This window comes from Oculina patagonica, chromosome 2 (assembly GCF_052425735.1).
Source record: "Oculina patagonica isolate OP01 chromosome 2, crgOcupat, whole genome shotgun sequence".
NCBI lineage: Eukaryota > Metazoa > Cnidaria > Anthozoa > Scleractinia > Oculinidae > Oculina > Oculina patagonica.
Window position 1 is genome coordinate 29,984,917 of NC_135759.1, and position 11,787 is coordinate 29,996,703.

Consider the following 11,787-nt stretch of genomic DNA (forward strand, 5'->3'; position numbering starts at 1 on the left):
CCAGTGACAACACAATCTAGACATAAAGATCCCAGCCAAATGGCAGCAACGAATTATATCATCTGATGATGATGATGATGATCTTATTTTTGAAATTGTTTTTACGAACTCTCGTCTTTTATTTCTGAAAAAGGGCTATGTCACTCCAACTATATAACGTTTTTTATTCCTAGAAGGTAACGTCATTTAACTTCATCTTTATTTAATCTGTCCTAACAAAAAGATAAAAATTCTTGCATTAACATCCACACCACTCATCGATCAATCACCATGGAAACTTATAATAAAAACAATTGAGAAAACAGCAACAAAATTCACTGCTGTTCTTATATTTCAGCTATAATAAAATACGTATAACAGGACTAAAATAATAATAAAATCCTGAAGAGCTGACTAAAGTTATGGCATTGAAATGTCTTCCTTTTTGACATCAACTCTTATGCGATATGCGATAAATCGTTAATTATATTATTTTCTCTTTATAAAGTCGCCGCAATTTTATAGTTGTTGTTGCATGTCGCTTGTTTTTTTGTCATTGTTGTTGTTGTTTCATTGTTTTCGTCCAAACTTGCTTCTAAAGTATTCTTTAATAAGACATCTGTTATAATAATTTTCTGCGTTCAATAGCTTTTAATTCTTCCGTTCAGCCGACTCTTAAAAATCGCCCAAAATCGCCTTTAATTTTGCGCAAAATAAGCTAAAATCACCTAAAGTCGCCTTAAGTCGCCCAGAGCCGTTACGGTGACTTTGGGTCCCAAAGTAAGGCCTTTCAATTCTTTGGTACAGCCGACTATTATACACACAATTTATATGTACGTTGCTAAAAATTCGTCTGATGCCACATGAGGACTAATAGTCTTTATATCGGAAGTAATACCCGATGTTGAACATGAAGAAACTTAACGGGAAAAGAATTCGGGCAATTCTGTCAAATATATCAACTTCACCATTCGACCCAAGTGCAAGACAGAAGCTGGGAATGCACTGTATGATCGTTGTTCTCGGGGGATTGGTCGTGTAAGGACTGTGTTGAATAGCTGGACCAGGTACGCTCTGCAATAAAATAAAATAAATTAATGTTGTGAAGGATTTAAGTGTAAGGTAAGCCACAATAAAACGTAAAATTTCGTTTTGAAGTTTCGGACTTTAGGCAGGGGGTACTGTAATTGGTAATTACTATGACTGCAGTTTAGATGGTTTTGGAGGTGCGGCAAGCGTTCGTAAACATTAGTAAAAAAATGTCTACTGAATTAATGACCAGCAATCACAAACCCATAAGGGCTGAAACGTGTAACGCGCGCGCACAGCGTGTGAATATTCATTTTGCCAAGTACCATATTTGGAAACACAAAGAATTTGTACGCGAATGCTTTATACACGTAATGACACACGCAACATAATTTTTGGTTTTGCGGTAAGTTGTTTGCTTGAATTTCGACGTAAAGGCAGTAAATTCTTACAGAAACTAAATAAATACATTAAGCTTATCGAAGCGAAGTTATCCAGACTACTTCAAGAAGATGAAACAGGAGAATTTAGCCAAGTTTAACTTAATTCAACCAAGCTTGTCAAAAACAAGATTACGCCATCGAGCGCGCGCTGTGAATTTAATCCAAATATAGTAATTTTGATTGGTTAAGGTGGCCGAATACAGTTTTTACGTAGCTTACAAGCGCGCGCTACGATTTTCTGCTTGACGTCATTATTGCTCGCGCGGGCTAAAATGGCGCTAGCAACTCTAATATGAGAAATGAAAAAGAGTTCCATTTGTTTTACCGCGCTTTACCAAATTTGTCTACAAAAGAAAACTTCAAAATACTTTCAGATAGGTCTTGAAACCTGGGGCGCAAAACAATACGACAAAAAAGGTGGATAAACAACCGACAGAGAAGTTCTAATTCTGTCTTTCATTATCGCTCGCGACGCATGACGTCATATTAGCGCGCGCTCGCACGCGCAATTTTATTCGCTTTGGAGGTCGTAAAAGCCAGATTTTGATCCAAATTTTCTCGAAAACCTACCGTACAACCTATTATGAAACTTTCACATTTAAATGAAAGGGGTGAACCACGTCCACAGCCAAAATTTTGAAAAAATCTGTAAGACAGATTTTGAGCTATTTTTAAAATCGGGAAAATATCACATTTTCCTATTTTGCGAAAAAACTGTCTTACAGATTTTTATATTATTTTGCATGAATGTTTTATCAAAGCCAATTTCTAATTTCTGAAATTTTGAGGTAGGGTCATACGGGTAGATTTCGAGAAAAACGCCATTTCACCTACTAGTGCCAGTCTCCTCTGAAGCACTCGGCCGTTCGTTTTAGCTGTTTATTAGCATTTTTACTTCCCAAATGTCGCATATGATGGTTATAGGATGTAACAAACAGTAATACGAAAAGGATAAAACATTTCTGGCGATTGTAAAAGAGAGATAAAAGATGGACTGATTTTCCCTCTCAAAACTGTACTCAGCCACCTTAAATGTTTCTCGTGATTTTCTCAAATATGGTACTTAATTAGTGTAAACGAATGTGCAAACGCTTTGTACAATGCGAATCATAGGGAGCTACACGTTTCAACCCTTATGGGTTTCTGCAACAACTGAAGGAATATAAAATGACACAATTAATAAGTAAGTTTGAAAATTAGTCAACTAATACACTAATGAAGACAAAAAAAAAACTCAAAAAACCTTTCTTTACTGCTCACTTCTTACCTGCCTCGGATAAGAATTTCGGAGAACAGATTTCGGCGGTAAACTGTATGATGATGGTGGTCGCGGTGGTAAAGTATGAGCTGAATATGGCCGCGGTGGTAGACTATGCGTTGATGTTGAGCGGGGTACGACTGGAGTTTTTGTAGCATTAAATGTTTCTATCTCCATTTCTGCTAAAGAATAATCTTTTGGTGGTGAACTTTGCTTTATAGCCTTCTTTCTTTTGTTTTCGCTGTGCATGAGAACTGCTACGTATTCCAGGAGAACACCAAATACAAAGATGAACGACACAATGAGATAGGAGTCGATAGCTTTTATGTAAGAGACCTAGAGATAGAGAAATATTACGAAAACTTTTATCGCTGGTTCCCGCCAAAGTAAAAAAAGTGGTAAACTTGCACTACTTTCTAAAATTCATTGACAATTTTATTACAGCCCGATGTTCTGAAACAGCTGTTACGTCATAAATGGTTGAAAAAAAACTACCAGTTTTCAACACTTGTACCAAACACCCAGATTAGGTTAAAGTTTTTTTTCGACAATATTCTCGACGTGCTAAAGAATTTTCTGCATAATGTTACCAATTCTGAGTTTCTTATCGTTGTTGTGTGTTCGGTGGTGGTAGGAAGGGGGGAGTGCCGAGGTCGTTCAAATCCCCGGGGGGGTACTCCATATAGTGGCCTATACGGGGAGGCTCCGCCCGAAAGGGGTACCTTTTTCAGGCTTCAGGTATATAAAAGGGTAGGGATTTCACAAGTTTAGGTATATGAAAGGGTATGTAAATCCGTCATTTAGGTTTTTTAAGGGCCTTGAATTAAAATATTTCGAACAGACGCACTTTATGGCTGTATTATTTTAATTTATAAAGCGCAACATGAAAATGACAAGAAAACGTCCTGTTCTAAGTCTATGCCAAGTCTTTTAGGTATATGAAAGGGGTACCTTTTTTCAGTAAAAGGTATACGAAAGGGGTACAATTTCTGTGAAAGTGGTATATAAAAGGGTAAGGGGTAAGAGCTTGGGGCGGAGCCTCCCCGTATAAAACTTTTTTTAGTGCCCCCCCCCCCCCGGGTTCAAATCCAACCTCAACTTTTGCTATTGTCGTTTCCTTAACGTAATATTGACTTATTCTCATTTCTATTTGTTCTTTCAACTTCGTGTTTTAACTACAAACCTCTAGATCAGGACAATAAATCTCAATACAATGTAATTAACTTAATATCAGCTTGAGAACATCGACAGTACTGCACCTTAGGGACTGAGTTTCTGAGCGAACCCATAAGTGTGACGATAGTCAGTACTGTGGTTATGCCAAGAGCAACTCTAGCCGGAACCGCGTCCTTGGAAATCCAGAATGACAACCAAGAAAGAACAACAATAAGAAAGGTTGGAGAGTAGATTTGAATAAAAGAGTACGCAAGTCTCCTTCGGAAAACAAACTTTGCGACCAAATGGGTGTAAGTACCTGTAAAAAAAGAATAATAATTAGTAATTGTCAAAAATTTCACATTTCATGTTGTGTGCGAAAGGTACTTGAGATGTCTTCCATGAACATAAAATTCAAACATGATACTAATAATTTTAATGTATATTAATAACAGTCAAGAGAACTCTCTAAGAGGCTTTAACATTATATATAGAGATATAGGTTAAAGGAGAAGTTCACTCCAGAATGGCCATTAGTTTTCTTTACACCAATAAAAAGTTTATGCAAAGATATGTTATTCACCAAAATTTTAGCCTCCAACGTGCACTATAACTTTACGAAATCTTTCCCAGAACTCGACAACTCAACGCCGCCATCTTGGAGCTGGTAATGTATGCGTGACGTCAAAGAGCTCAGCCTGAAGTTTGGTTGGAAAATTTAAATACTCGAAACTCCTTGTTTCTTCGTAGTGGCTTTTGTTTGTCGAAATGCCTGTTTGTGCATCTCCTTTTTGCTCAAACAGAGCTCAAAGAAATACAAAAAACAAGGAGTTTCAACTATACAATTTTTCACGCCAAACTTCAAGCTGAGCTCTTTGACGTCACGCATACATTACCAGCTCCAAGATGGCGGCGTTCAGTTGTCGAGTTTTCGGAAAGATTTCGTATGGTTATAGCAACCGTTGGAAGCTGAAATTTTGGTGAATAACATATTTTTGTGTAAACATTTTATTGGCGTAAAGAAAATAAATGGCCATTCTGGAGTGAACTTCTCCTTTAAGCCCTGACCAAACGGAAACGCAAGTAGACGCAAGTAAAAAAAATTGGGTCCACTTACGTCTCCGTTTCGCCAGGACTTGCGTTAACTTGCCTACACTTGCGTTGACTTGCGTTCACCTTGGTCAAGATCAAATTTGCACTTAACGCAATTTTGTCATCGTTTGGCCCCCTATCGCAATCAACGCATTTTTTGCAGTTTACTTCAAATACTGAATTGCACTTCGTAGCATTTTAAATGACTTGTTGCAAACTTGCGTGCACTTGCAACTAAACTTTCGTGTCCGTTTGGCCACCCAACGCAAGTTTGTTCGCAAGTTGAACTTGCGACTACTTGCGTCCACTTGCGTTACCGTTTAGCCAGTGCATAACAATGCATTTTATTTTTCATTTTGTTGTCTGGAAGGTTGTTGAAGTTGAGATACTCTGTCAGTTAATATTTCGAGCTATTTATTAGTTGTTAATGTATTTAGGTCATAAAAATTCAAGAAAGCGCTAATTATTGACATAGAAAAGTACAATTAACAGGGCATTGAGAAAATATGAAGTAACAAAAATTCTCAGACTGTAGAACTGGGTTTACGGCCTGTTATGAACCGTTCAGTTAAATACATTAATTTTCAATTGCTGCATTCATTTTTTCAAAAAACGGGTTAGGAAACTCAATCTATCCATGCTCAATCAAAATTATCTATTTTATGTTGTGACAGCGCTTCATCTTTTTTTTTAGCAATCAAGTCATACCTATGACGTATTTTACTAGCTTCCTCTCACTTTGGGCATCAGCTAGCTCGAACTCTGACATTTCGTCATCTAAAATGATGACCGCCTTTTCGTCGTCCCAGTGGTAATCCATGTCATTAATGTCATACGAGTCTAGCAATGAAATACAAAAGTTAGTAGCTTTCACATTTATTTTAGTGAGGAGAAAAACCGTCATAAAAAGATAATGTGCCTATTTTGGAAGTCAAGCAGGCAAATAGGTAGGTAGGTAGGTAGGTAGGGAGTAGGTAGGTAGGTAGGTAGGTAGGTAGGTAGGTAGGTAGGTAGGTAGGTAGGTAGGTAGGTAGGTAGGTAGGTAGCTAGCTAATGATGCAGAGGAGAAGTTTCTCCTTATTTAACAGTCAGGCGAGGTAGCTCGGCATCAGGTCGCCTCTTCATTCACTGTATTTCTTAGTATTTTTAGACTTTTAGTAATCACTTTTTTGCAATAAACATATAAGCAGCTTTAAGAAGGAGCACTCGTCAGCTCTGCTGTAATATGTCACCCTCAGGAAATAACGTTGTTTGTGTGTTTGTTTGTTTGTTTTTGTTAATTTGTTTAGTGTTATACTCACAACTCAAAATTTCGAGAACACATGTTTGCGTATCTAGTGGATAGTCTCTTAAATTCATCCTGCAGGACGCAGAAACTGTCAACCTTTAGAAAGGAAAAGACAAAGGTAAAACAGTAACTGATAAAAATTACGTAGACTGAAACTCGATTTCAGTAAATCATCTTGAGGATAATGGCATTAAAGGAATGATTTTCAAAATCGATCGAACAACTAGGTGTGTCACACGAGGCTTTTAAACACCCTTTTGACGTCATGTTTTTACTTCTCGCCTTCATTTTATACTGTAAAGTAAATTTAAAATTGTGGCTATATGCCGTTAACATATCCTGATGCTCACACTTAAGTAAGTTTGGAGAACTCGAAAAAACGCGAGTAACCCTTAGCCTTGGAAACAGACGTTATTCTCATTTTCCATCAAGCTGTGCAAAACATGTCACTTCTGGTTTGTGACATGTAAAGACAGGAACTGTTGAGCAAAAACTGTATTTACCTTTCACTGAGTTCTATATCCCCATTCGGGGCAATCAAAACTCTGCTATTGGCTGCGGGAACATGATGGAATTTTGCCGTCTTCACATTTAAAAAGAACGTGTCAGGAAGCCAGAAATTGCCCTTTTCGCTGCCGGATAGTAGGATTGGCTTGTTAAGTTCATGTTTCAATCTTGGATCGTTCCAGGCTTGCTTAAAAAATATATCCAAAGTGTATTCCTTAGGATGAAACATATAAAATTAGGCGTAGAATATATATATAAGGTTGCTGGCATATGGTACATTTAAGACGTACAGACGTTTAAAAATTTTGAAATTCGAATTTGAAAAACAGATCAATTTATTTGAACGCCACACCAAAAAGGCTGTGTAGGAAAATGGTCAGTACAGCTATATAAAGCAATACTGCTGTTTAGAAGAAGTCACACTATAAAATAATGATTTCAAGTCCAGTCCCTCGTGAACTCTCGTTTTACGTTTTAACTCGTTGCGCGTCACATTTGCAAAAGACGAGTTTAAATGCAAACGTACCATGTTAATTTCCTTTATCGCACCAAAGGAAACAACCGTCATATAAACTGAGATGTTTAATGGTGGACCTGTAATAAAGAAGACAAGCATAGTAAATGAACTGAGAAAGTGAAAGGCTGACTAACAGAGAGACAGATACACAGACAGACCGACAGTTAGTTTGATTAATTGATTGATTGATTGATTGATTGATTGATTGATTGATTGATTGATTGATTGATTGATTGATTGATTGATTGATTGATTGATTGGTTCCTTCATTCATTCATTTATTTATTCATTCATTTATTCACTTTCATCTGAATATCAATTTCAAAAGTTCACAACACCTCTATATATGAGAGCCGTATTGAAAAAGAAGTTTATACTAATACACTACAAATGTGTACAAATAATAAAATCTAGTCGACAGACAGACAGACAGAATGACTGACTAATTGATTTCCTGACCGATCGATCGATCGATCGATCGATCGACCGACCGACCGACCGTCCGATTGACAGACCGAGCAAATGATTGAAAACCATCTGTAAAAGGAAAACCTACCTTCATGATAAGGCCTTATTCGCTTGTCATATTCCTCCGTAAGTGAATTGAGTACTTTGGTTGTGTTCTGATAATGTCTTTAAAAGAAACACAAATATTAAGTTAATTAAATTAGTGTTTGCAGAAAACGAAGAGAGCACGCCGTATCTACAAACGTTTTTTTCTGTTGCATGTTCCTCAACAACTTTGCTTTAAGTGTGTTTATTGCTGTAGGTCAGCCTTACAATTGTGAAGAGAAACTATCGACTTACACCTATAAGCAGTATACTTTTTCCTCCGTCGATAGCGATATTTTCACGGTTTATCATTTTAAATTATCCCTTTAAATGATGTATTTAATTTTCATCGCTGTACATAATTTTATTTTATCTTTTAAATTTTTAACATTGTTATCTCTGATATTTTTATTGTATTTTAAATTTTCTTTTGAGGGCCACGAATTAATTAGTTTAAATACTGTCAACTCTTACCGTAACACAGGGTATTTGTGACCTTGTAAATTAATCACTTGAGAGTTGAAAAACTCGAATTAAAAAAATAACATGAATTACTGCATAACATAAAGTTTGACTGACTGACTGACTGACTGACTGACTTCCGATTTTTGGAGAAAACAGCAAAGCAATAACAGTAGCATTTTTTAAGGAAGATTAAGGGATACCATTGAACAATTTTCCAAACCACATATTTGCAGTAGTGGAATCTTCTTATCTTTGTTTGCGATAGGACCATAAGACGAGTTCCACCAATAAAAATCACACTACTTATACACACAACGAACTTCAATGAGTGACTCGTTCTTTTAAAGTTTATTTCCATATAATTTTAAATTTTATTTTCGTCCTTTTTGTGCCTAAGCAAAGGACATATTTTCAATCTTAAAACTAACACTTTGGGGTGCGGAAGTCCTTCATTTTGATATAAATCATTCCTACCTCTTAATGCTTCCAGAGTAGGCCTTTGACACCAAGCAAATGGCAACTAACATCACTACAGGCAACTTCATTATCAACGGAGTCAGCTATTTCACGGTGTAATCAACCTCTCTCTTTCTTTGAAAACTGAAAAGAAAAGAAATAAATATATTAAATTTTGTTGTAAACACAGCAGGCTGTTAATTTCGGGGGAAAAGCCTGCACACTAAGAACAGACGCGAGAGATCGGCAGAAATACACAAGTTGGTATAGTGTTAGACAAACGAGGCACTCGTAAAAAGAAGTATTTAACAAATATTTCACGAGCGCGCGTTGGATATGGGATAGTAGATAGCCAACGAAGCGCGTAGTGCCGATTTGGCTACAACGATTTCATATCCAACAAGTGCGAGTGGAATAATTGATTTATTAAAAACGCCCAAAGAATTGCAATATTTGAGCTCCCCAGCGGTCGTCGTTGACGGGTTTCGGCTACCATATTTGTGGTCAATGGTGTATGAGCTCATATACCATTGCCTGTTAACCAATCAAAACGCAGGAATTGCAATACCGGTATACCATTGCTAGTTTTAAGAAGAATTGATATAAATACTTTGTTTAGATAAATATTACAAGCGATTTGGATTCTATAGCTTTTTAGATTAAGGTAAATTAAATTTTACAGTTAATTAGAGAATAAATCTCAGCCTTTATTTATCCCCGCACATTTTAGAAATTATGAACGGAAAAACGTGACCAATTCAAAAAATTAAGGTTATTCCATTGAAATAAAAAAAAAATGCTCACCGTTTTTATTAAATCGATGCCTATATTGGTTGTTTGTTTCAAGGAACAGAAGGAACTTGTATATGTTTATCAAATGGACTACATGCTGTTAAATTTGAAAGTTATTGGATGAAAAGATTCCGAGTACAGCCCAAATTGGACGTGACCGTAGGTTTGGTCCAATTTGACTCTCAGAGCAATTTTTGTATCTAATATTATTTCCAAATTGGACAAGCATGTAGTCCTGTTACTACTCAATTGTATAGCTAATAGTCAGTCAATCTAGCGCAAAGAGTTAATTTACGTCCAGAACGGGAAAATCTTAAAGTAAAGGTAAGCATGTGCAAAAAAGTATTGTCCACAGTATTAGACTGAACAACACAGTGCAGAGTTTCACCTGAGTTTGCAAAACGTGCTACTGGGTGATCGATTTCTAAAAGTCGTAAACAAAGTGTCCGAACGAGCTTTATAACTTCTTGAATCTAACATTATCCTTTCCATTATCTCTTTCGTATTCGTCGCCGTTTTTTTTTCAAATTTCAGCAAAAAAAAAAAATAATAAAAAAACGACAAAGAATTGCATCTAGCACATGACAGGGGATATCTTTCAACCTTCTTCCATCCCTTCGCTGCACTTACGTTCAGTCACGTTTTGTACTCTTGGAGATGTTTTGGTCTTGGTTTTTGCTTCTTAGTATAGCTGGCTCCTCTTCTGACAACGTAGAAAATGTCTCATTTTCGTTACTATGTCTACTATTGCTGAAATGATCAAGAGAAATGAAAAATCGTGGCAAACCTGCCCAATAAAACTCTGCCATTGTCGACTGTGTTCAGAGCTGACGCAATGCTTTGTGCTACTTGGCTAATATCTGTCACTTGCTGTGTTTTCTTGAATTTGATTGGCTGAGACAAATCTGTCCAATTTTTCTTAAATTGGACAGCTTGTTGTTGTTGTTTTTTTTTTTTCAATGACATTCCTAGTGTTCTGGAGGACACAATTATCTAAGACAAAAAGAAACAGCCGATAGGTCACCGTACTCGTTTACGAGACCACGACGATTTCTCAATCTAACGAGCCATGCCGTATTGCAAAAAGCCACTATTTTGTCAATGAGCGCGCTTATAACGCGAAAATTCTGCGCAGTAAGGATGCGCAATGCAATACTGAGAAATTACCTTACACAGGATTTAGTAAATAAACATATTTACAGCCTATTCCCGGTATTTGGGTAGTTTTATGCAAACCGTTTGTTATAATCCAGTTTAAATTGATAAGACCCTTTATGCTTTACTGAATTAGCGTCTCATTCGCATTTAAATTGAATTTAACAATGTTCCACTAAATTATTGTTTGCAGCTATGTACATAGAAGGCATTGTTGTTATATACAGTGTAATCAATTAAAAGAAAAGCGTAATTTTTAAGTTTTACTCAAAAGTTTGAATTGAAGATATTGATGCTTTTACCTATTTCGTGGGTACGAAAAAAGAAAATCAAATACAAAATCAAATAATTGACCATAGTTATAATTACAATTTTTACAAAGGTTTTCCAACTGTTGATTAACTTTGATGCATTCGCAATAATTATTTTTCTGAAAAAAAATTTTCAAATACTGTTTTCAGTAGGGTTCGAAATGCTTGACCCAATTACATTTTTTTAAAAAATAACTTTTTCAAACACTCATTAGTTGAATTAACCTCTTATGAATAAAGCCTCCTAGTACTCACCGTTTGAAATGGTTTCGCTCAAAAAGATGGCTCCATACGAGCACAATTATTATCACTTCAGCGATTTCCGTTATGTTGTTCATTATATTTTCACTATCTGCGCGAAAATTAAAATTTAATGTTTAAAATACATCAAGAATTTATGTTTTGTATTTTGCGGTAAACTAACGAACATATTTTTTGAAATGATTGGATCGATGGCAGCTACTATTGTTTATTTATGAAAAAAAAACTATCAACAACACGGTCTGTGATATCTAGGCCTGCATAAAATTTATTTCACTTTCAAGATTCTCGTTTTCGCATAAGCATAAACTGAAATTGCACGTTAAAATTCTGAAAAAGGGTAATATTTTTATCAGTAAAATTAAAACACTCTCGATCAGAAACAGCGAAGAGCTCAGGTTGATATCAGAAACTGCCAGTGGACGTGTATACGTAGTGCACGCCGACCAAATCTTGACACTGGGCGCCATACGTTTACAAGTTATGCTTCAGGATAATTGTTTTTGGTTATGAATGACCTTGTTTTA

The 11,787-nt window shown here is 36.1% G+C and overlaps 1 protein-coding gene across 1 annotated transcript; it reads right to left on the reverse strand.

Annotated features, from left to right (window-relative positions):
- Nucleotides 1–117: 117 nt before the first annotated feature.
- Nucleotides 118–11,324, reverse strand: LOC144644035 (glycine receptor subunit alphaZ1-like). The gene is made up of 10 exons (XM_078503443.1): nucleotides 11,255–11,324; nucleotides 8,760–8,885; nucleotides 7,825–7,901; nucleotides 7,278–7,345; nucleotides 6,748–6,965; nucleotides 6,258–6,340; nucleotides 5,665–5,796; nucleotides 3,969–4,183; nucleotides 2,719–3,045; nucleotides 118–1,053 (listed from the first exon to the last, which is right to left on the reverse strand). The coding sequence occupies exons 2-10, from the start codon at nucleotides 8,828–8,830 to the stop codon at nucleotides 850–852; spliced, it is 1,395 nt and encodes a 464-aa protein (XP_078359569.1). The 5' UTR covers nucleotides 8,831–8,885; nucleotides 11,255–11,324; the 3' UTR covers nucleotides 118–849.
- Between the last annotated feature and the right edge of the window lie 463 nt (nucleotides 11,325–11,787).

Excerpts from the sequence above, each read along its gene's own strand:
- LOC144644035 (XM_078503443.1), bottom strand. The coding sequence starts at position 8,830 with ATGAAGTTGCCTGTAGTGATGTTAGTTGCCATTTGCTTGGTGTCAAAG. Across the intron at positions 7,346-7,824 it reads AATAAGGCCTTATCATGAAG|GTCCACCATTAAACATCTCA; the intron begins GTAGGTTTTCCT and ends TCTTTATTACAG. Across the intron at positions 6,966-7,277 it reads CGATAAAGGAAATTAACATG|GAATACACTTTGGATATATT; the intron begins GTACGTTTGCAT and ends TTTCATCCTAAG.